This window comes from Alligator sinensis, unplaced genomic scaffold (assembly GCF_000455745.1).
Source record: "Alligator sinensis unplaced genomic scaffold, ASM45574v1 scaffold406_1, whole genome shotgun sequence".
NCBI classification, from domain to species: domain Eukaryota; kingdom Metazoa; phylum Chordata; order Crocodylia; family Alligatoridae; genus Alligator; species Alligator sinensis.
Genome location: NW_005842181.1, coordinates 1,759,490 through 1,784,680, shown reverse-complemented (window position 1 = coordinate 1,784,680; position 25,191 = coordinate 1,759,490). Strand labels below are relative to the sequence as shown.

Genomic DNA, 25,191 nt, shown 5'->3' with positions numbered 1-25,191 from the left:
AAAATATAAACAGTATATGTAACCTTTAATTATTTAAATAATTAATCTTTTGTTTCTTTAGGCTTCTCAAGAGATGCTGTTAGAGATTTACATTCCCAGGAATGCTGTGCTGTTCAGCAAGTTGTTGGATCTTTCTTTTCAACCAGCATGTGGTGAAGTTGACTTAGTTGGATTTATAGTTTCTGTTAATAAGAGCACAGGTGTGTTACATGCTGAGTCTGAGTATTTTCTTGTCTAATGAAAATACATTTTCTTTTAAACTTCCAAGGTGATTTTGGTTTTATATCTGCAGACAAGTCTATATAAATGTGCATGTTAGACCCAGCTGGTAATATTGCCCCACTACCTTAGTATGTGAGAGTGTAACACTTCAGAAATAACAATAACAGTTTCTTGATGTCCTGCCTTCTAAGATAAATGTTTGAGTTAAGTATTTTGGAGGGGGAACACAACGAAAAGCCAAAATAAAGAAATGAGTTTTATTTTTACTGGGCTCTACTGGGTTTTACTGAACTAGCTGCTGTGACTCAGAGTAGAGACCCTGGAGTCATTGTAGATAGTTTTCTAAAAACATCATATCATGTAGCAGTCACCCAAAAAAAGCCAATAAAAAGTTGGGCAGCATTAAGAAGGGAATTGAAAATAGAAGTGTAAAATATCATTGTGACACCATATAAATCCATGATACACTAGCATCTTGAATACTGTGTGCGGTTCTAGTCTCTGCATCTTGAAAAGGATCTAGTAAAACTAGAAAAGGTACAGAGAAAGGCAACAAAGATGATCGGGGTATGGAGCAGCTGCTGTGCAAGAACAGACTAATAAAGGCTAAGACTGCAGTTTGGAAAGAACACTTGAGCAGGAGTATTATTGTAGAAATCTATAAAGTCATGAAGGGTGTGGACAAAGTGAATAGGGAACTGTTATTCACCAAATCCCAGAATACCAGGAGTTGGAGGTACCCACTGAAATTAATAGGAGAAACATTTAAAGCTAACCAGAGAAGGTGCTTTTTTTATGCAGCAGAACTCTGTGCCACAGGAGGTTGTAAAGGCAGAACTCAGCCAGTTTCAGAAAGGGACTAGACAAATTCATGGATACCTTAAACACTTTTAAGATAACTGTCACATATATGTCCTCTGACATCCCTAAACAAATGATGTAGATGCCAGGGAGGGCATGGCAGAAGATGGATCATTTTAGATATGCCCTGTTCATATGCTCTCCCTCTAAAATACCTACTACTGCCACTGTCAGAGTCAGGATATTGGGCTAGAGGAACCGTTGGTCTGATCCAGCATGGCAACTCTTATTTGTGTAGTTGTTGTTGTTACATACTTGTTTTCCTGTTTTAAAGGTGTCCTTCCTTTGAAGGGAACAGTGGGGAAAATCAAAAGTAAAATAGATCTGTGGGAATACATCTACCTAAATTGCATCCTTCTTTTCAATTTAATTTAACCTTTTTTTTTTTTTTTAGGTTTCACAACTCTGGTGTATTTATCAGATGAAAATCTCAATCTAGTGGCAATCAAGATATGGATGGACCTTAAGCAACTTGCAGTTGAAGACATCATTAAACCTTGTACATTGATTTCTGCAAGCAATATTCAGTGGCAGTCTGCTAATTTCAGTTTAGAAATTCCCACACTATTTGCTGGAGACCTTTCTCTATTTTCAACAAATCCAAAGGAAGGCTGTCTTCAAGAAAGATTTAACGAGTTAAAAAACACAATAGAGGTGAAGTAATGGATCTTCTAATGCAATAGTTGTTTTTAGTTGTTAGTATGTAGTTATTTTTGGTACAGAATCAGTTAATACTGCTAGTGCTGGGACAAACAACAACTTAATGCTGATAGTATGAAGTTTGAATGAAGAGATTTCAGGAAGCGGACTGGTTTGTTTTTTTCCTTTTTGAAGGAACCTGTTGCTTGTGCAGTCTTCCCATTTTCCTCAGCTTTACAGTAGTATCCCCAAAGTCCCCATTTTATAGCTGCCATCATCTGGCCAAGCAGAATCTAATACCTTTTCATGTGGAACCTGTCTTTGACATTTTAATTGCCTTGAATGTTTTGAGATATGAGAGGCACAGTACTTGTTGGTATATTTGAGCCCATTTATTATCTATAACAATTTGATATTGCAGTGTGTTTTTTTTTACTTTAGTTTTTTCAACTGGCTTAAGTAAAGAGAAATAAGAAAACACAGCACATGTTGTCTTTGTTTTTATATTTTTCTTTCAATATTGCACAAATGTACATAAAAACCTGTTGCACTTAAAAGTAGCAGAAATTGGTGGTGTTACTCTCCTACCCAGTTGTTTTGTGTGGTTAGTAACTACAGAAAAGAGAATGAATTAATTTATGCTACCTGAAATAATTGACATTACTGCAGTCTCTCACAGGATTCCAGCAAATTTGAATGTTACCTGATATTAAACATGCATGTGTATGCTTTGTTTTAGATCAGGGTTATCAAATATACCACTAGCAGGCTGGATCTGGCCTACAGAGGTGGGTTATCTATCTCATGGGGTTTCTCTCTGGCAGGATAATTCCCTTCAGGACCCTGACCCAGGGGACTTCTTACCATGGCTTTGTAATCTGCAGCACCCAAACTGCCCTGCCCCTTACCAGCTGCCTAACTTGTGGTTTCCAGTCCCCATCCAGCATACAAATTGGCAGCACACCTTCAGTTGCTGCGATGTTTGCAACATCTGTAAGCTGTGATGAGAAGCCCTGCAGGTCAGACCCAGAGGTCAGTCATCCAACCTGTGAGAAGCCTGTATCTGGCCTGCCAACTCATTTGAGTTGGGTGTCACCATTTTAACTGATTTGGTGCATGAGGAAAACAAATTTTTAAAAACAGCCTTTCCCATTTACAGAGACTAAATGGGCTCATCAGTTTTTTGCATCTTAGTACATTTACTGCCTCTTACCAATATTTCATTTCTTTAAAAAATACTATATCAACACTTTAAAATGTAATTAATAATATTGCAATCATTTGCTAGCCAGGACTTAAGCAAGGAATACCAGAAGGGGTCTGCTTAGCATTTCTGTTTTCAATAGTAAATGCTAAGATGTTGCGTTTTACATTTTAAAACATGCAGCCATCTTGTGTTTTTGTTTGTTCTGTCTTCTAGAATGTAAACTCCTTTTGCAGTGATGCAAAATGCAAACTAATGAATTTGCTTCAAACAAATGGTCCACAAGTGAATAACTTGAATAAAGAATGTGGCTTAAGCCTCCTTTCTCCTTCCCAGAAGTCAAGCCTTTGTGTGGGAAATAAAAACCATGTAAGTTTGAAATTGTATGAGTTTTAAACTGAAGCAATATGATAGCACAGATATAAGCAATTTATAATTGTTAAAGTGTTATTTTAATAATGTGCCTACTGTTACAGCATATAGCCATCCTCCTTCAGCTGAGTTGTCCATCCTCACTGTGCTGCATGCATGTTTTGAGCACTTGTTTAAAGACCCTTTGTCTAAGCAGTTTAGTTTCTCTGATGGTTCACTGTACCCCCACCTCTCCATGCCACATGCAGAGGAGATGAAGGAATGAAGGCCCTTCTGCAAGAATGCGAACACTGCCCCTCGATTCACAAAATTTTTGAAGGAGTCCAGTGGAGTCCTGTTAGGGACTACCTTGACTCCAAAAACATTGAGAACCGTTAACCTAGAGACTAGTGAAAGAGATGTCCCGCAGCCTAATTCTTAAAGGGTCTGGAAAAGTATTAAAACCACCCTTTCAGTTTCCCTTCCCAGTGCTCAAGAAAATAAGAAAATTGTAAAGCTGGGGCTTTGAGTGAGAAACCACATGAATTGCATTCAGCTAAGTTTTCTAGATTTCAGCATGAAAGGAGAGTTCTTCATTACTGAAGATAAAACACCAAAACAGACAAAAATGCTGCACGTTAGGGGGAAAGCAGTGCAGTTTTTTCATGTGGTTTACAAGGGTGTGATTAAGATGTGAAGAATAGAAGTTCTTCTAAGAAACATTTCCTAAAAATGGAAACTCTTTATCAAGATCTACTTGTACCCATGGAGTAAAAGGCTTTCATCTGCTTAAGTTTAGCTTGAAACCATTCTCTTACTGAAGGGCGAGCCCGGAGCTGGCACAGAGCCCAGGCTGGCAGTGGGGCCGGGTTACAAGCTGATGCTGAGCATGGGGAAAAGCAGCCCCTTGCTCGCCCCATGGCCAACGCCCCGTGCTGTAGCTGCTTGCAGTCCGCATGGGGCTGCCTGTGCCTGCTCCAGACAAACCCGTGTGGGCTGCAAGCGCCTGCAGCAGGGAGTGCTGGCCATGGGGCAGGCAAGGGGCCGCTTTTTCCTGCACTCAGCACCAGCTTCTTCCCTGCCAGCGAGCAGGGGATCAGGGCTCTGTGCTGCACCCCGCCTGTACCATGGGGCTGGGGGCACTGGGTGTGAGTGGGCGCAGGAGCCAGCAGGAACACGGGGCCAGCGTCAGTGCCCCAGGGCCAGCGCCGGTGGGGCCCAGAGCAGGGTGGCAGGAGCGCCGGGTCCCAGCCGGCAGGGGCTCTATGGAGCCGGGCCAGCTCTCCCCTCTCCCTGCTGGTGCAGCCCAGCCCAGCTCCACAGACCCCTGCCAGCCTGCGCCCTGCTTTGGGCCCCACTAGTGCGGGACATGGGACCAAGACATTGGGACTGGTCCCAAAATGGTGACCAGGAGGCAGGGCACCTGTCAAGGGGCGGGGCTACCCATGGGGCCCTCCACAGCCTGCCAAAACTGGGTAAGCAGCCCTCTGCCCCAAATAATTGCCCGCGCCTTCATTAAGGTGTGTTCAGACCCTTATATTCATTTTGCTGATGATTATTATATCTCTTTCCATTTTCAAAAACACTCTTATTACCTTTTCTTCTTCTCTTGCTGCTTGTCTCCCCCATACCTTATTGTTTTGCTAACTGCTTATTATTGAGGGTACCATATTTACCCTAATCCAAGATAACTTTGAGTATAAGACAACTCCTTAATAATTAGGTTCTATATATGAAAAATTTATAAATTTGTTTATAGTATTCCATGTATAAAATCCAGCTATTAGGGGGTCATCTTAAATTCATCCCCTCTTGCCCCCCACCATGCCTGCTTCCTACCCTCTGCCTGCCCCCACCTCCCACACAGCAGTGGTGGCAGCTCTGGCCCAGCTCTAGGGGCAAACCTGCTGCCACCACAACCACTACTGTGTGGCCAGGCCAGGCCTGGAGCCAAATGTGTTCTATACTCCAGGCCACAGCAGGGCTGGTGCTGAGGATGGTAAGTGGTGGCAGAGAGAGAGGCAGGAGAGCCAGGTGGCTGCTGCAGCTCTGACTCCAGCCCAAGGTTGGCATCAGGGCTACAGTCAGAGCCACAACAGCCGCCTGCCTACTCCTCTACTTGTACTCAAATCTAAGATGAGGGGTCCCCCCCCATGTTAAATTGGGGGGGACAGCCTCATCCTGCATTCAAGTAAATACAGTATAATAGAGCAATGTTTCCTGAACTAGGAACCAAGAACTCTGTCTTGGAAAACAGGGTTGCAGGTCCCAGAGCATGACCCTAGCTGGGCTCAGACTGGATGTTGTATATGACGTGACCACAAGCTAATAAGCATTCAAGTTATAATCCCTGAATTAAGGTTACAGTCCAAAAAGATTGGGAGCCACTGCATTAGATTATACAGAACTCCGTCCTTGCTGCCTTTTTCATACATACTTTGCATACTCTTACTATTTTCTTCTACTGTATATTTACAGTATGCTGGATCCAAATGTTCTGTCTTAATATGCATCTAATTCACAGCATTTTGATTTTTGTAGTAACTTCAGTTTGGGATGGATAGTCACTTTCACTCAGACATGTGGTGCACAATATTATTGGTTCAGTTTTAGGTTGTTGGTGTAACAAATTGAGGTAATTAAGTTAATATGGTGTTTGATTTTTTTGATTTTTTTTTTTTTTTTTTTTTGGTTAGCGAGTTTACTTCTTAGTTATTTCATTCCCCGTGGAATGCCAGTCTGGTGCATTAATTGTGATGAATGGGAAGGGTTCTGGCCTTGTCCATGCACAAAAATCATATTTTTTTTTTTCTTTCCTTAACCAGACATCCTTTCCAAATAGTGAAATGAAGTATCAAAGCCCACTGTCGGTCAGCAAACCAGATATGAAACTTGCTCCACAAGGCTTAGCAAAGATGACTCCACATACTCCTAATGAAGACTACCCCAAGAACTGCAAAAAGAGAAAAGCGATGGACCTGCTCAGCCAGATCCCTCCCCCTCCCCCATTGACACCAGTCTATTCAATTGTTTCTCCATCTTTGAAAAAGGCATTTCAGCCACCACGAAGTTCTGATTTCCAGTGTAGCAAATCATCGAAGGGAACAAACCACGACACTGTTCACATCACAGCTCTTAAAAGATCGAATGAAATTACCCCTCTCACTGAGACTGACTTGATTGCTGATGAAGAACTTGCAATGATTAATACACAAGCACTCTTGTGTAATTTGCCCAAAGAAAAGAAAACTGATTACACAGAAAAAACTATCAGTGCTGCGTCCAGGGATTCATCAGACCACCTTGTACATGGTAATTCTCCAATGTCTGCTGCAGGAACAAATACTTCACAAAATAGTACTGAAGGAACTGGGGCTCTTGAGAAGGAGACAAGTAAAACTGAGAGTTCATTCACAGTCCCAAAAAAACTACAAAGGCGTAAAAAACGCAAATACTATTGAATGTAAGTACATAATAATGTATATATTTTGGATTTAAATTAATATTTTTACACTTTGCACGCTAGAAACATTTATATAGTATCCGCTTGTCTTTAATAATGTTATTTCAAAAGGAAAAGTTTAATAAATGTAATTTTATAGTGCAATAAAACTTTCAAGATTTTGGTAAGAATCACTGCAATCTATTATCTCTACAGATCATTTATTTGCTTGTGCTTTACAGTAGTGCCTGTGTTGTTGCAGTTCTGACATGTCAGTAGTGAGCCCTTATCTGGAGCTTAAGGGATTATTTAGCATAGAACACTTGTTCACTCTGTTGGACTATCAGGAGAGTAGTTAGAAATGTGTGTAGGGTGTTTAGAGGCTGAATCCAGAATCCCAGGGATTCTCTTAAACCGGTCAGGGCAGAAGAGGTGAAATCTGAGGTGTTAATCCCAGTGTAGTTTATATTCCTTATTTTTCTATGCTTTGGTTGTGTTAAGTTGTTGGAAGGAGGCAATGATTTTGTTACGTTGATAGGACAATGTGACAACGACTGTAAAGGATCTCAATGAAGTGGCCTTATCCTCTTATTTAAAGTCCATGTACGTCAGAGAGAATGACTACGCCATTTGTACAGTATGGAAACATACCTTTCCATTACAGGTGCACTGTAGATTGGTCCGATATCAGATCAGTACCAATATAATGAAAACTGGCTGTATCAGAAATCGGTCTGATGGGGCAGATAATTTGGCCAATAAATGCCATGCATGTGTGCAGCCACTGAGGAGCAGAGCCCAGCAGCATGGAGAGCTGCCTCCAGCTGGTAAGTCTGGTGTGGGGGAAGGGGCATGGTGGGCAGATCCCCCTCCCTCGCAGCAGGGGGAGGGGTTGAAGAGGCAGGCACTGCCTAGCCAGGGCAGGGTGCAGGTGTGGTTCATTGTGGGGAGGGAGGGGTTCCTGCTGCTGCTTGCGCCACAGAGGGGTATGTGCCTCTGGATCTGCCCGGGGTGAGCTGCAGCTGCAGGCTGTGACAGGCTTTTCTCACTAAGGGCTGAGCTTGGAGCGGTACTATAGAGGGGGCTGAAGCCACCCCAGATTTTGCTGTAGCTCCCTTCCAGTGCTGCCACCGCGGTGTGTTTAGCACAGCCCCGGCTCTTCCTGGCTCAACCCCCCCACAGGGCGTGGGACAGAGATGTGGCTCAAGGGGGAGGGGGGGCAACTCCCTCCCCACACCACCGTGCACTTGGCACTGCCCTGGCTCTTCCCGACTCAACCCCTGCCTCCCCCCATGTGGGGCATGGGACAGAGGCATGGCTCATCGGGGTGTGGGGGCAGCTGCCTCTGCACGCCTGGCGCAGCCCTGGCTCTTTCCGGTGTGTGGAGGGAGGCGGGGGAAGAGTCAGGACTGCGCCAGGCATGTGGAAGTGGCAGCGCTGGTAGGGAGCTGCACCTCCATCCTGCGCCCCACGTGGGGGGAGGTGCGGGTTGAGCTAGGGCTGCGTTGAATGTGTGGCAGCAGCACTGGGAGGTAGCTATGGCAAGATTTGGGGTAGCTGCAGTCCCTCTTCCGAGCACAGCCTCTGGCAAGAAGAGCCCAGCACAGCCTGCAGCTGCAGTCCATCTCACTCCGGACAGATCCAGGGGCACGTGCCCCCTTGCCCTCCTGGGGTGTAAGCCAGCAGCAGAATCCACCCCCCGCCACACCTCCGATGAACCATGCCTGCGCCCCTGCCCCCTCCCTCACTGTGGGGGAGGAGGAGTTGATTTGCCCCCCCTTCTCTTCCCCCTCCCCTTTCACCGCAACGGACTTACCACTCTCCACAATATACTAGAAATCAGATCGGTAGCGGCCCCCAAAACCTCTCATCTAGCATCTTCGAGATTTGGCATGGGCTGTAACCAGTCTTTCCATCATGATGTTTTTATTTTCACTTTGTGCCTTGTTCTGCAAGCACAGTTTCATAGGAGTGCGCATGATATGGAAAGTTCGACCAAGCTTAATGTTCATTTGACACGCAATGTGGGTGAGTTATGGTTCAGCAAGATGGAGCAGTCTGATTAAGAAACATTCTGGCCTGTTCTTGCCTGGGACAACAGACAAAAAGATCGGATGTTGTTAGCCACACCAGTCTCTCTGTATCCAAAGACACATGGGTAAATGTATACCCAACAGATGTTTCACACCAAGTGTATACATTGCACACAATAAAGCTCTGCCCCGTCAGCATTTAGGTTGAAAGACAAAGTGCCTCATTCAATTGTCTTTAATGCATCACTCAAGTTCTCATGGCTTGTGATGGTCTCCACTGTGTACATTTTTTCTATTTCTACTATTAATAAAAAATTAGTGCTATCACATACAATGTATACTACATTTTAAAACAAAGACGCCCCTATTCTTAAAACTTTATAGTATAAGACAAGATATACAGATTATCAGTTCAGGAAAAGGAGTGAGGTGGTGACTATTAATGAGAAAAGGGAGGAGAGACTTAATGGGATCTGAAGGAGGAGAGGTAGCACTTGGCAGATAAAGACAGATATTGTCTGGGTGTATGAAGGAGCCACAGTGGAAAGTAAAATGAAGAGTAAGAAAAGCCTGAATCAAGGTAACAAAAGACATGGATGGGCAGATGGTTATGTTGAGCCTTTTTACAGCAGTAAGACAGGAAACCAATAGAGGGATTCAAAGAGCACTGTACATTGTTAGCTAAGGTTTGGGAAAGCTGGAAAGAGAAGAATGGTGAAGCCAGGAGACCAGGCATAAGAAAGTGAGGAGACTAGAAATGACCACAGCCTGAACAAGGGTTTGGTCCCAAGAACTTTGAAGAAAGGTTGGAACTGGAAAGTATTGGAGACAAAGAAGAGGCTGGTTTAGTGAGAGACTGGACACGAGGGAAAAAGGAGAGTGGGTCTGGGAGGCAAGTTGCAATACAAGTAATATGGCAGGGTACAGACACCAGCTCTGCCCTGGAGAATTCACAGTCTACAGCTATGACATGACAAAACGAGAGAAATTAATGAACATGGGTTTAGCGGGAATGGGAAGAGTTTACGGTGGGCTCAGTAGTCTTAGAGTCCATAACTGAATGCTCTTGCATTACAGTATGTAAATTTAAAAGCATTGATACCTGATTTAAAGATTTAGTAAACTAAAAAGCCCAAAAAACTCAATAAAAATGGCTTAGAAAACTGCAAAATGGTCTTTCATACATTGGTGAAATACTAAAATACATTGTGGAATCCACCTCTCCTGTTATATGATCTTTGACTTGTATGTGTGTCATATGCTCTTCTGTTTGAAAATGCTGGATGTGAATTGGAGTAAGCCCCAGTGCTGAGAGCTGCATTTGGTCCACTAGAATTTCCAACATCTCTCCTGGGTTGTTCAGACTGAAGCACAGTTTCGACGGTAACACCATGCTCATACTGTTCTTTCATTCGCTGTATTTTTTCTCTTGGGACCTGATGAGTGTTTCTTCTATAGAATCAAAATTAATATAAAAATTCAGTTTTTTAGCCCTTTAAGTGCATTGGCTTGATGTTGCTAACCCTCTTGCTCCATTTAGTAAAGCATCCATTCTTGTCTCTGAGAGCCAGGATCCAACACTTGACTGCCTTGCAGTTGGCTGCTATCTATTTTCTCAAAGCTATTTTTTGGCTGCTTCACTACGACATATAACCCAAATATTTTTGTAGGCAGCCAGGATATAAAGTTAGGTGAATTGTCTATAACAAGGTCCACAGCTTCTGCTGTGAGGAGCACGGGAAGCGTGTGTGCTGATTGCCATCATGGTTTCTGTTACACGGATACAAGAAGCTAATGAACCCTCAGGAACGATTGTCTATCCATCTGCAGAAGGACAGACAGTAGTTGCAGAGAGCCCACAAGTATGTGACCAACCCATGCAGGTGTCAAGGTCTGTGTGTTTGTGGGGGAGAGGGGGGTTGTTTGTTTGTTTGTTTTTTGCCCATGTCTAAAGAGCCATACACCGTCTAGATCAGATCCAGGGCCCCAGCAGGACAATGGAGACTCCTACTCATAGGTTAATGACTTAACTGGTTTGCTGTAACAAACACACAGCACTGAAGATTGAAAGGACCTCAGGTGAAGGATAAGTAAGTGAGACAAGTGTTAGAAGGGATATTTCTCTATAGTGACTTGAGTTTGGAACAGAAGAGGAGAAGTTTAGACAAGAAGAAAAAAGGGTGCAGAAGGTTTCTGGGCTCCAGGGGTGATGCATAGACTCCAATGGATTCTCAAGCAGGGTGCAGAAACTGAGGCAGGGTCTTGGTTCACAGGGGTTTGGTGCTTTGCCGTAGAGCAGTGTATCTCTTGTATTTTGTGAGTTGGTAAAGTCTGTGTGTTCTTTGCTTTAAAGGTTACAAAGTCCTCAAGAAGTGAGACAGTAAACCATGGTACCACCTGAGCAAAGTTCTGGAGAAGGCATGTCCCAATGTACAGCAGACTCAGGTGGTCCGCATTAGTTTTGACATGGTAGGGCAGTTGGGATGTGTCTCTCTCATGCTAAGAAAAAGCCATGGGTCTCTGGCTTTGGAGTCTCTGCCCTAGGAGCATGCCTGAAAGGCCAATCTTAAAGACAGAATCTGGATTTAGTAATCTTGACAGCCTATTAGATCTCCAGATCCTTCACTAATTGATAAAACAAATACCAACCATAAGACAGTTAAGAAATATTACAAGGCATTAATACTTGATACCTCCTCCCAACTAGACCCACTTCTACTGTCATGCCTGCAAATCACTACTATTTGGCACTGGTAAGACAAGTGGTGAGCCAAGACTTATATATTGCTGATAAACTCTGTTTTACTACCATATTCTTCCCCATCCCCAAAGCATCTTTCTCTTTTCTCCATGTCAAGTCCTGTCTGATGCTTGAACTACAAGCTCTCTGGGGCAAGGACGGTCCTCCTCAGTATTTGTGTGTACAGCACTTAGCACAATGGGAAACCACATGGCTCCTTGACAAAGGTTCGGAGCTATTACAGTCATGTAAATAAATCATCATCATCTAAAAATCATGTAAAGTAAACAATATTGTGCTTATGAGATCAAACAAGGTAGAACATAAATGCTTTGTGGGCTAATGTATCCATCCCGTATGTAGGCAGGGCAGTGTGGCACCTGGTAGATTAACTGGTTCAAAGAGACATGAGCTTTGGTAGGCTCATAGTCTACCTCATCAGATGGTATGAATGGACTTGCAGAATGCAGTGATACTAAAGAAAAAGGACTAAGGTAATTTAAATACAAATGACGGAAAGGGGAAGGAAAGAAGGGAGCACTGCTGAAAGAAGGGAAGGGTACAACACTCTTGTATGTGTTATTTGAGATCCAATACGAATAATCCTTTAGGAACTGATTTCTTGCTGATTTTTAAAACAGCTGCTCTCCTACTACCTGCCTTCCCGAATTATATGAAGCCATGTTGTAGTTAAATTTCACGTTGGAACCTGTAGATATTATTTTATTATTTGTATTACTGCAATGTCTAGATCATAGCATTAGTCATGAACCATAAGCCCATTGAAGGAAACATTACACAAATGCCCCTCCTCTTCTTCCTCCTCCCCCCGCCCATAACTTGCAGCCCAAATAGAAGCTTACAGTGTAAATTGATTTCTCTTTCCTGAGACTGTTCAGGGCAGCTAGTATCCTCTGATGTTGAATATATTAAATTATCCCTCCACTATTCTTGAATAGTTCATTATTGGACTGTTTCTTAGACTATCTGAAGAGGAAAGTGCATTTTACAATCCTGTTTTTTCACGGCTGAAACACGGTACTAAATAAGAAATAACCAGATTCATTAAGAGGGAAAAGGTATACCTTGCCAGCTTCTGAACATCGAATCTCCATTGTGTTTCTGGTTCTCGGAATGTAACTTCATAGCCATTCTCAAGTGCCTGATTTGGAAAAGTGCACATATGTTAAAAGTGTTACCATCTAGTTCTTATAGAAGGCTTCTGCCACCAACTAACATTCACTGTGTGCCTCATCACCTGGACCAGGGATTCTCATATCTCAATTCTCAACTATTCGCCAAGAATAGACAAGATCCTTTCCATGTACAAAACCTCAAATGTTCTTCCCTTCCATTCACAATTATACACAAATATAGCCTTTGGTAATTGCTTGAATGGAAAAGTGGCACCTGAAGTACTCACAGTATTTCTAAAGTGATCTTGGTGAAGAGGAGGAGGAACAGCCAGAACAGTATGAGAAGCCACCTGTTCACAGTTTAGCAGCCTCTAGCCTACGATCCTTTCACTACGTAGTCATCCTAGAGTGGCCACAACCTTGATTGGGAAGTTTCTTTAGAGAAACTGTTCACAAGCACAAGGTTCATAGCAGCATTTCAGGCACAGAGAACCACTATGACCTCCTATACCTTGTGTGGAAACAGAAAATAGATCCCAAATGATAAACTTTGACCATATGATAACCCATGGTAATATAGCTACGTATGAGCATGACTGTAATGGGACACATTGTGAAACCATAATAGGAAGAGTGCCAGTAAAGCCATCACAGAGTCCATCCATCCTAGAACCATTAGAGACTGATCAAAACACAGTCTCTAGATTGCTTTAATATGTACTCTGGACATATACAGCAAAAAATGAGCTAAGGCCAAACTCGGGTGTTAATATGCTTGTCAATTAACGTTATGGAAGCAGACTCCTCTGGGGGAAGTGGGACACTATAGGCTGATCTCTGGTGAATATGGGGCAAGTTGAATCTTTTCCAGTGACTTTCTTCTCACTGAACTAAATACTTAGCTAAAACAAGTACATAAGTGCCTCTTTATCTACTTTAGCAAAGAATTAACTTGTCTGAATTATCTGAAGACCAAAATTGCTTTTATCTTTTAATATTTTTTCCCAATCAGATCACATCTTAGATGTCATAGCTAAGCATTTACAACAAGAGTTAGGTCATAGTTTTCCCTACCATGATCACATATGGCTTCATTTCCCAAGCACGGATGTTGGTATTATCAATAATAACCGGGGATCTCCCATTCTCCATTGCTTTGCGTGCTGCAATATAACATATTAAGTGAAGCTCAAAAGTACCAGACAACTGATTGTTTCAGGCCTGAAGGAGTTTTCTATTTCAAGAGACCCTTGCACAAACTGTGAACCCACTGGTAAAGGGTTTCTGCATGCCCATCTCAAAGCAAATAATTGATAGTAACCAAAAAGTGCTTTTAAAATTCCTGGAGGATGTTCAGCTGCCAACGTACCTGCTCGATTGTAAACTTAAGCAAAGAGAATGTGTAAAGGTTGATGTGTATTTTGAAGACTCCTCAACTTATGTGAGCAATGGCAGTGGAAATTAAGATATTCACAAAGGATACGTGAGTGTTAGCAAATATAATTTGGTATATAATAATATTCCATTACATAAGTTCACAAGTTTTAATTGCCTCACGAGGCTGTATCACAGTCATCTCCCTAAAATACAGTCATCATTTGTTCTGCTCCTGAACTTCAGGAATGACTTCGTAATTAATATGTATACTTCCTGACAACAGACACATATACTGCAGAAGTCACAAATGGACATTCAAGCTTAAAGCAATGGTTTATGTTTAACCTGTTATAATCTGAAGAAGGACGAACATGTCTCTATCAAGCTGTCACTGTGCTGCCATTTGCATGCCTCTTGCTCGGATCCAGCTTCTGCACTTCCATAAATATTTACTGTTTTAAAAGTTTTAAAAAACAAAATGAACCATGAATTTATCAGTATTTGTTCAGTTAGCAATAATTTATTTTTCACATGCCATAAAGAATAATCAACGGCTCTCGGTTCTGTGATTTTTTTTTTTTTTTTTTTGATTTTTTTTTTGAAGACTGACAAGCTGTAAACTTCAATGAAAGACATGGTTACACTTTCTCTCTTCCTAGAGAATCAAAATAGTGCAGTATACTGTGTTGAGACACTGGTTTTTGAGGACTGTGCAGGTATTTAGATAGACTGAGGAAGTCCATTAATGCTCTAAGAAAACTAGGAACTGTTTTGATTCACCTCTCTTTTGGTTCCATGTATGTGCTTCCTCTAGCAATCTGTGATCAAACTGGTAGATGCCATCTTCGATGAAAAAGTCATCAGTGCTAAGAATCACAGCACTGGAGAATTCATGTTTCAGTTGTCTGAAAAATGGGAAGCAAAATATTAGTACATTTAAATCTATTCTTTTATCATATAACTTCAAATCAAGTCATTTGAATGTTCTGCAGACTGCATATAGCTTTCATTACGTAAGCCCCTAATTCAGAGAGAACTGGAAACTGCTCTATTTTTGGTAAGATTACAGCACAGGAATAGAAAAACGATGTATTTTTCATACCATCCTTTAAATTAACAGAGAAATCTACAATGGACTTTTAACATGTAACAAATGTGGTTATCTGAGCTGGCTGGAGAAATGCTTGTAAATTACCAAAATTTTCTGTAATCTCACAGAAACACAAGGGAAGGATTGTGCAACCCGATTGTACAACTTTTTTCCTTTTAAAAAGGAATTTCTTAACATAAAGAAGCCACCAACTTTTCCACAGACTGGGAGGGAGGGCATGGTTTGATGACAGCAAGGAGAATATGAATTTTCATTTGTTTTTTTTCTTCTTTCCTATCCCATTTTCGTTGCATAACGTACTGATCTTATTTAACTTATTCACATGAGCAGTCAAGATTTTCCTATTTTATTTCTAATAATGCCAAGACAGTTCTACTGACAAATGTCTTGTTATACTACTGAATTTTTCATTTGTTGAATTTTGCTAGGATCATAGGAAAGTAGAGCTGGAAGGGATCTCTTGAAGTTACCTAGTCCAACCTCTGCTCAAGGCAGGATCAGTCCCAGCCACATCTCTCTTACCTTTCCTGAAAATTTCCAGAGATGGAGTCTGTAGCTGGTCTAGGTAGCCTGTTCCAATGCCTGATCACCCTCGTAGTCAGGAGGTTCCTCCTAATCTCCAACCTCAATTTCCTCTACTGAAGCTTGAGGTTATTGCTCCTAGTCTCACAACTGCAGAGAAAAGTCCCTTCAGGTACGTCAAGACTGTCAACACATGCACCCTTAGTCTTCTCTTCTCCAGACTAAATAACCCTAGTTCTTTCAGCCTTTCCTCATAAATCATGCTTCCCAGACCAGTAATAATTTTTGTCAGCCTCTGCTAGACTTTCCAATCTGTTCACATCTTCTTGAAGGGTAGGGCCCCAAACTAGACACAGTGAGGCTGCACTCACGCTGAACAAAGCAGAAGACTCACTTCCCTTGTTTTCCAAGTGATACTCCTGTTAATACAACCCAGCATGCAATTGGGTTGGAGGTTTTTTTGGTTTTCGTTTGGGGCAGGGGGGTTGGGAGGGAGGGGGAATTGGGCGTTTTTTGCAACAGAAGAAAACACTGTTGGTGCACATTCAGTTTATGGTCCACTGTAACCCACAGGTCCTCTGCAGAACTGCAGCCCAGCCAGTTTTTCCCAGTCTGTACGTGTGTACACAATTATTCTGTCCCAAGTGCAGAACTTTTTGCTTGTCCTTGCTGAATCCCATCTGATTGATTTTTGAACCAATTCTATCATTTAGCCAGGTCATTCTGGATCCTAGCCCTACCTTCCAGTGTGTCTTCCATGCCACCCAACTTGGTATCATCTGCAAATTTGTCCAAATCATTAATGACCGTGTTAAATAACAGTCCCAGGACAGGCCCCTGGCGAGCCCCACTTAATAACTCCTCCAAACTAGATACTGAGCTGTTGATGACTATTTAGTGAGCACAATGATCTAACCAGTTACGTGTTGATCTTACAGTATTGGCCTATAGTCTATATTTGCTTAGTTTATCAATGGGAATGTCATGGAAGACCATATCAAAAGCCTTGCTATAGTGAAAGTATATCACATCCACTGCTCTTCCCCTGACATCTGCAGAACCTGTTACCTTATCACAGAAAGAATAATTGGTCAGACGTGACTTGTTCTTGATGACCCATGCAGCCTAGGTTCATCCTGCACTAACAGATTCTCCTCCAGGTGGTTTGAAATGGATTCTTTAAGGACCTGCTCTATGATCTTTCCAGAGACCAAGGGCAGGCTAACTGGGCTGTGATTAGCTATATACATTAGCTATGTGATTATATGATTAGCTATCCTTCACCTTTTCATGTGTTTTTTAATTTTACACTTTAAAAATATTTTTCCACATATATTTAGCATTGTCTATAGCTGGGGTGGCCCACTATGGCCCACTGACCAGATCTGACCTGCACTACCATGTCATTCTGCTCATAGGGCTCCTAGAGGGGCTGGGAATTTGGTGGGGGCAGAGCAAGTGAGGGAGGCACTGCTGCCAAATTTTGGGGCATGGAGCACCTCTGCTGCATTTTGGAAGTAACAGGGTAAGCAATGGTTGCATGTGGCTCCCTTCCCTGGTGGCTGTGATACCACTCACCCCAATGCTGCTTGCTCTGCCACTGGATGTGGGTCTGAATCCATTCAGTAAAGATACTTGTGGTCTGGATCCAGTTTATGACACCCCCTAGTCTGAAGCTGATAGCACTATAAACTGAAGTCCTATATCCATATAATCTGTTCACTATGAGCAGTAATGGTTTTCCCTAGGTCTATGGTACATTCCTGATCAAAGTGCAGGTGGTAGTGGTAGATTGCTGGAAATTTCCAAAAGGAATCCATTATGGAGATTCCCAGGAGTTTGGCACATCTTAGGGAGGCTGCAGCAATATGCACACAGGTTTTCTTACCCACATGTCCAAATGTATGAAGGTCTTTCCTTTAGGCTGATAAAACGGATAACAAAGCACTGGGAATCCCTTACCAGTTTATTCCTATTTTATAAGTAGGTTTCAAGTTAACTAGTAAAAAATCATTACCTGCACTGACTCTATGGCCCAGTTTGGAATTACCCAGAGGTAATAGTATGGCTGGTGCACTGACTTCTGCGGTGAGACCGCTTCACTTTGTGCAGGTGATACAGTACTAGCCATTTCAAGAAAACAAGCACTGGATGCATTAGCTTAGATGATGTCCACCTTACACAAATTAATCATCCTGGGCACTGACAGACATGAAAAAAATCCAAAAAACCCAACACTTTACTGGAAGAGGCATCGCATTAGTTTGACCTGGCTCCCCAGTGTCTGTATAGATCAGGCGCTTCAGCGGGGCTTTTTGGCATTTATATGTATTTATTCTTTCCAACACACACATGCAGTTCTCAATCTTACCAACCATCCTTTTGTCTGATGTTCTGACTTATTCTTACCATTAGGGTAACCTTTTTTAATCTTCCAGGTCCTATTTAAAAACCAGTTACAATGTCAACGTCACTGTTTTGTTGGGATTAATTTCCTTTACTTTTAATTTCCTTCCTTTGACCTCATATGTTTTCATAACGTCTTCCTGATATCCACAGCCTTTCTTCTCATATTTGCCTTTGATTCAAATCTTTCCTCCCAACTAATTATTATTCCTGAAAGTTTTGTGATTTGCAATCTCATTTAAATTATTTTTAAAGTAATTCTTTGCTTCATGCTTAAACTTCCCCCCCCCCCCCCCCCCTCCCCCTTTTCCTGGAAAAGGCACTGAATTTCCTCATGGAGCAATTTCACTTCTGATGGTCCATGCAGATCAGTGTTTTCCTTTGGTGGAGAGTGAGGAGGGAGGGAACAATAGGTAGGAAAGATGCAGGGTCCCAAATTTCCACCTCTCTTGTGCACTGCTATGTCTACAAGTAAGGTATCCAGTTATGTAGCAAAAGCCGTCCATGTACATACCCCAGCTTTCTTGCCAGCTCACATTCTGTCTGATAGTGGTACAGCTGATATAGAGAAGGCTTTCGGTTCAATCAACAGCTCCTTTTCAGCCCAGGCCCTTTAGCACTCATCTTAGCCTTGGATGCCATTAATAGATATGTGTTGTTTCGAGTTCTGTGCAGATATTTAATACACATTCATAGCAATAGGATTTAACTTTTGCTCCTTTGGTTGCAGCCTCCATCTACTGACTAAATGTGTACAACTTAATGGAAGCTGCAGCCACAGACCGCAGTGATTCAATACTTACCGACTCATGGTCAGATGTAACCTCAGGCTTGTAGACATTTCATAGGCTGTAATACTAGTACTCTATTTGCACAGGAACATTGAACTGCTTATTACCAATACGGAGAGGGTCCAGAGGAGGGTAGGGGGCAACAGGGTAGGCCCTACGAGGAGAGGCTGAGGGACCTGAACCTGTTCAGCCTCCAAAAGAGAAGACTGAGAGGGGATCTAGTGGCAGTCTACAAACTAGTCAAGGGGGACCAGCAGGCATTGGGAGAGTCCCTGTTCCCCCGAGCACTACCAGGAGTGACAAGAAACAACGGACACAAGCTAGCGGAGGGTAGTTTCAGGCTAGACATTAGGAAGCGCTATTTCACTGTCAGGGCGGTTAGGACCTGGAACCAACTTCCAAAAGAAGTGGTGCTGGTTCCTACCCTGGGGCTCTTTAAAAGGAGGCTGGATGAACATCTGGCCGGGGTCGTTTGACCCCAGTACTCTTTCCTGCCATGGCAGGGGGGCGGACTAGATGATCTCCTCAGGTCCTTTCCGACCCTACCAGCTATGAAACTATTACTGTACGGTAACAGTCCAATGCTGTCATCCAGACCAGCTGTACTGAAGTGTAACAACCCTTCCACTCTTCTCTTGTCTACGCTAACATTACTCTTTAAATCCAGCTGGACTGGATGATCTCTTGAAGTCCCTTTCAGCCTTACTTCTCTATGATCTACTGAATTTGCAGTATGCTTGGCATACCTGTCTTCCAAGTCTGGCACAGCTATCACAGGCAAAGGTTGATTTGGAAAGGTGAATGAGACACTGCCAAGCAGAAGTGGAAGGCCTGCAATACTTTAATACTGTTTATCTTGGCACTAGTTTGGCTTAAACCCATTGAAAACTAATCTAACCCAAACAGTGCTCAGAATGAAGGCAAAGTAGCTGGTACAAGTTTATGAAATGAGGTGTACTAGAAGTGTTTTAATGTGTTACAACATTTAGAATGGCATACTTTGCCTCAGTCTGCTATACCTTCATTACCATTCGCTTCAACATGCTTTGTTGCGTCATCCTACTGTGACTTCCTCTTCTTTCTATATTAGTAAGTGTAGTTATTAAGATAACTTCCCTTTCAGGATTTTCTGTTTCTGTTGAGTTCAGTGCACTTATTTCAGTTGTTCTGAGTGATACTGAAGTTGTGGAGTTACAATAAAAATGTGAAGGTATATTGGAAGTTTCTACAGCTTGGTACCTAAATTTATATATAAGCACCAGGATAGTTGCTTTTGTTTTCAGACAAGATGTGAAACATCAGCTCACTTTGATGTTCATCTGTAGATGAAAACTAAAATTAAAAAGGGCTGTGTGTACATTTAGCATCTCTGCAAATCAGGTAACTCATTCAGGTACCTAACTTTTTGGGCACTCAGGTTGAAAATTCTGGTCACAATTCCCTTAGCCAATTTTCCATTAAATAATAATATCCTGTATTTGAAGGAGTAACATGATGGATAAACAGCCAATGATGCCAGTGAAAACTAGCAACAGTATCTCTGTGTCTGTAACCAGAAGTTGGTTTGGAAAGAAGTTATTGTATTATGGAGTCTCATGGGGAAAAAAATCCTGAATTCTCAAAGTAGTCAGGTTTGTACAAAGGAATAGAAAATAATCAAGATTTTCTGAGCATGGTATGACATGGCAGAACCAAAATTCATTACAGTGTGACCCTAACATTGTGATATCTAACAATAGGGTTTGAGAAGAAAAGAACAGTTCATAGCCTTTATAACTGTAGAGCAAGCTCGGTGTTTAAGCCTTTCACTCCATATTCAAAGCAGTTGGAATGACAAGTCATTACTGTCTTTGGCTCTGGATAGACCTAACTTTTGAGCTCTTTAAAAGGGGAGAGTACACATTGTATGATGCAACTATGATATCTGCAGACTCTAAACTGGTGCAAGTATAACAAAACCATTGTAACTTTAATCCTGTTTCAGTCGGGATTAAGGTTACAGTGATTTAGCTCACTTGTATCTCTCCAGGAGCAGGCAGACATTACAACTGCAGTGCAACAGCTGATTCGTGGTCCAGAACAGCAACCCCCACTTCCCTTTTAAAGAGGTTGAAATTTACATCTGTTCGCAGCCTGAAAGACACGATCAAATTAATGCCACAGATTTTCAACCACCCATTCCAACTGGGGTAGGAAGGAAGGAAAACAAAGTAAAATTTCTAGGTTACTTTGCACTGTCAATCCAACTTAATATTGAATGATAACCACAAATCTCAAAAATAATTTCCCCCCTCAAGCTTCTGTAAAATTAGAAGTCCTGGATTCAATAACTTTTTGGGTATGATGCATAAGTGACCAAGCAAGAAAGTGTCTGATGGGGAGTGGAGGAGAAAAGACTATTGCAGGAGAGAGAATTATTTAAAATCATCCATGAAGAACTGGATGATCATTTGGACTGAAAACCTACAATCTCTGATTGAGTTCCATCAGAAATTCAACAATCACCATCCCTCCATCCAACTTTCTCTAGAATACTCCAGCACCAACATCTCCTTTTTAGACACGATGATCAGTATCCAGAATGACAGAATACAGACCACGTTATACAAGAAACCCACAGACCAACATACATATCTGCACAGAACCAGCAATCACCCTAAACACACCAAAAAAGCTGTGACATACAACCAAGCCCTGAGATACCACCAAATTTGCACTGAAGAGAACACCCGGGATTGCCACCTCACCAATCTTAAAAAGACTTTCACCCAACAAGGACACTCCTCCAGCGAGAGAGATTGCATGTTTATGTTTAAAAGAGCCACCCGGATACCACGTGAAGAACTGCTGTAGTACAGAAGAAAAAACCCCACAAATTGCACACTGCTGCTTATGACATATCACCCCTTCCTCGAACCCATATGGAAAATCCTCAAACTATTGCAACCCATGCTAGAAAGAGACCCTATTCTTAAAAAGATCTTCCCAGAGCCACCCATCCTAGCCTTCAAACAAGCACCGAACATCACTAACCTCATCACCAGAAGCAACTTCCTCAAGCCCAGAACACACCAAAAGGATCCAGACCGTGCCAGGACAAGAAATGCAAAACCTGCCCCCACATCTCCACCACCCCCACTATTACTACACCCCACAACAGAGCCATCAGCATTCCTGGATCTTACAGCTGCACCTCCAGAAATGTAATATACCTCATCCAATGCACCAAATGCCCTGATGGAAAATACGTAGGAGAGACCAAACAACAACTGCGCACCAGAATGAACGCACACTGGAAATCTATCAGACAGAAATACCCAATGACCTGTGGGGGCACATTTCTCACAGGAGGGCCACTCTCTCTCCAATCTCTCAGTCCTGATCCTCAACGGAAACTTACACAACACTTCCCAGAGACGAGCCTATGAACTCCACTTCATTAACCTCCTGGATACTAAAAATCATGGACTAAATATAGACATCGGATTTATGACACATTATAACCTGCCTCACATCTGACTCCCCAGGTATCTCTCCACTTTCATCCCCCTTCTCTCTCTTCTCCCCTCTTCCCCAGCCTGTATCTCACCTATTGACTCCTCAATCTACATTTTCACTGACTACCTGTCTTGTATGCATACCAACCCAGCCGCTGGCTTTTTTACTTTTCATTCCATCCAGGAAGAGCACACACGAACTGCTGAAACTTCCTTAGCCTGACGAAGGGTTTTTGAACCCAAAAGCTTGCTTAATAATTGTTTTCCAACTATTTAAGTTGGTCTAATAAAAGATACCAGATTCACCCAAAAAACCTTGTCTGTCCATGAAGAACACACACAGATTTTCTTGTGCCAAAATATAGGCGTCTACCACCTGAATTTATATAAAGAACTGTAACAATATTAGGATTTATGAAACAATCTTGAGTAAAGCCATTCAATGGACAGCCTTGTTTGTACACACTGCCTGGTACGTACGTTACACTCTCCTTGACATCTATTCCCCTTCTTCTTTCCTACATGCTCCATTACGGTTTTTGAAAGATGCCTTCACAAGTCATGCAGCACAAGGGAGGGTGGCATCTAACTCTTCCTTCAGTCTACGTGCGGGACAGAAATACACTAGGTATAACCTTCTCTGAGGGACTTAGTTCAAGTCCCCTAAATTCTCTAGCCCTTAGAGCAGGGGTTGTCAACCAGGGGTACGTGTACCCCTGGAGGTACTTGGGAAGGCCCCTTGGGAAATGCTGCCGGCATTTCTGGTTTTCTGTCCCCCACCCCGACTCATCGATAGGCCACTGGGGATACACCAACCAAAAAAGGTTGAAAACCCCTGCCTTAGAGCATGAAGCCAAGACAGTCTTGTAATCTGACCTGCTGTCTCTGGACCTATCTCCCTTCTGCCTATCTCTTCCTTCTCCTCAACCCTTCATTTACTTCTCTTCCCTGCCTCTCCAGACATTTTTCTCTGCTTTCTCCTTCTGCTTTGGAAACACTGTCTCCAGTTTACAGAAACTGTAGCACAGAGTATGTGACTTAGCAAGGGCAATACAGAAAATCGATAAATCAAATGTATGTGTGTGTGTATGTGTGCGTTTTCCCTCTGTGCTATGGTTTCTGTAAAAATGGATGCAGGGAAGAGAAGTAAATGAGTATCGTACATAACTATCATAGATAGATGTGTGTGTGTGTGTGTGTGTGTGTGTGTGTGTATACACACGCTATATATATAGAATCTTCCTTCTAATCTCTGAAAAAGTGTCAGGTTCACATAATGGCTTTTATGTCCAAAATTCTAACCATGCTAGTGGTACTTCTGCATATAGTTGCTTTATTTTCACCTTATTTGAGAACAGTCTACCCTTGGTCTGTGCAAAGAACTTGGGGATCATCACAGTCTGAGTACTGACAAAACAAGACCTTTATTATGAAAGTAACTTTCTGCACCAAAAGCCCCTTGAGGTCTTCAAACAAGATCTTGAATTGTGTCCAGAGCCTATAATCTCCTTGGATGTCCCTACATTTATAGAGTATGTAGTAGCATGAACATACAGCCCCAGCTTCAACTGCTCAAACATAGAAAATATGGTGGTATATATGAGTAATAAGAAGCACTAACTTTCTGCCAGCCTGTATCACTGTGGCAATAAAATGGGTAACAACATATCTGAAAAAAAAACAGCCTTTCCATGTTGATAAATGGATCGTGTTTTAACTTTCATTCTCCAGTATGCTGTCTTGGCCTCTACCTCTTACCCCTTTAAATCATGATATTTATGAAAAAAATAGTTGTAGATGGTGTGTACAGAGCCCTGCTTTCTTTGACTCAGGTGAAAGAGGGCTATCTTAAGTTAAATATATTGCCCACTCTTCATTGCTGCTTCAAAATTCCTCAGGTAATAAACTAGAATTCTTTTAGTAAATTCACAATTTTCCATAAAGAAACAATCTGCTTAATAATAAGCTTAGTTGCATTGTTTCCTTAATGTATGCACTTTTATTTTAGCCCAGCATACATCTTGCACATTTTACTTGAGGGCTTGGATATTAATTTCCATTTGTTTATTTTACATTGGTCTTTCTAAAGTAAGCAAACTGAAATCAAGTATGTTAGATAACATCCTGTATCTGAAAAAGGCTTATTGTTGAAACCAAGTCCCTTGTCTCTTTTATCTTTGTTATCATTTTAATGCACAAAAGGCCTCAACATTGTCCTTGAGAATCTAGCTGGGAAAAAAGTAAACTTTACCCTAAGAAAGCTTTATGACAGCAGGGAACAACCTTTCCTGAAGTTTGCCAATGCTCCTGCTGGGAGCAAAGCCAAAGGTTCCTGGCTAGAGGGTCTTGCCCCTCTGCTCAGGGTCAGACCAATCTGTGACGGCCAGAACCAGAGAGATTAATAAGCAATAATATGTGCTTCTTGGAGGCATTTCATATTTTGCCTAAGCAGGTAATATTAGTTAATATAAGCTTGTAAGTTTGTAAACTGCAAATGTAACTTGTCTGTCATAAGTTTAACCAAAATGATAAACTAACTGCTCATGGAACTGACTGGGCCCCAGAGGCAAAGCTGTAGCTGTGAGATTAGCTGGCCTAACGGTTTTTTGCTCAGGGTTCAGCCTTAGCGATAAACACTGGATCTAACTGCTAGGCACACCCAAACACATTCCAGGAAAGCGTATTCCAAGAAAGCATATTCAAATAAAGCCTAAAAGGGGTTGGGATTTAGGCGGACCAATGTCAATTTCAAACCTAAAGGTGCTGCATCATAATTTGCTTATTGGATAAACCTGAGTCTGGGTAGTAACCTTTTGTGATGATTTTAACACCTTTCAATCCCATAGGGTAACAGCTATA

At 42.1% G+C, this 25,191-nt stretch overlaps 2 protein-coding genes across 5 annotated transcripts in view; one reads left to right on the top strand and one right to left on the bottom strand.

Moving 5' to 3' along the window:
• Positions 1-7,512, top strand: part of BRCA2 (BRCA2, DNA repair associated) — a 59,088-nt gene extending 51,576 nt beyond the window's left edge. For all 4 annotated transcript variants that reach the window (XM_025207084.1, XM_025207083.1, XM_014521107.2 and 1 more), the window contains 4 exons: positions 62-200; positions 1,478-1,737; positions 3,143-3,295; positions 6,103-7,512. In XM_025207084.1, the coding sequence (XP_025062869.1) occupies positions 62-200; positions 1,478-1,737; positions 3,143-3,295; positions 6,103-6,738 (1,188 nt within the window). In that variant the 3' untranslated portion in view covers positions 6,739-7,512. The remainder of the gene's footprint in view (positions 1-61; positions 201-1,477; positions 1,738-3,142; positions 3,296-6,102) is intronic.
• A 1,468-nt stretch (positions 7,513-8,980) lies between these two features.
• On the bottom strand, positions 8,981-19,046 carry N4BP2L1 (NEDD4 binding protein 2 like 1). The gene is made up of 5 exons (XM_025207088.1): positions 18,848-19,046; positions 14,786-14,910; positions 13,703-13,791; positions 12,578-12,654; positions 8,981-10,204 (listed from the first exon to the last, which is right to left on the bottom strand). Exons 1-5 carry the CDS (start codon positions 18,883-18,885, stop codon positions 9,949-9,951), a joined length of 585 nt encoding a protein of 194 aa, XP_025062873.1. The 5' UTR covers positions 18,886-19,046; the 3' UTR covers positions 8,981-9,948.
• Between the last annotated feature and the right edge of the window lie 6,145 nt (positions 19,047-25,191).

Coding starts and splice junctions, on each gene's coding strand:
- N4BP2L1 (XM_025207088.1), bottom strand. CDS start 18,885: ATGTCTACAAGCCTGAGGTTACATCTGACCATGAGTCG. Junction 13,792..14,785: donor TACATGGAACCAAAAGAGAG/GTGAATCAAAAC, acceptor GTTATATTGCAG/CACGCAAAGCAATGGAGAAT. Junction 10,205..12,577: donor GATGTTCAGAAGCTGGCAAG/GTATACCTTTTC, acceptor TTGATTCTATAG/AAGAAACACTCATCAGGTCC.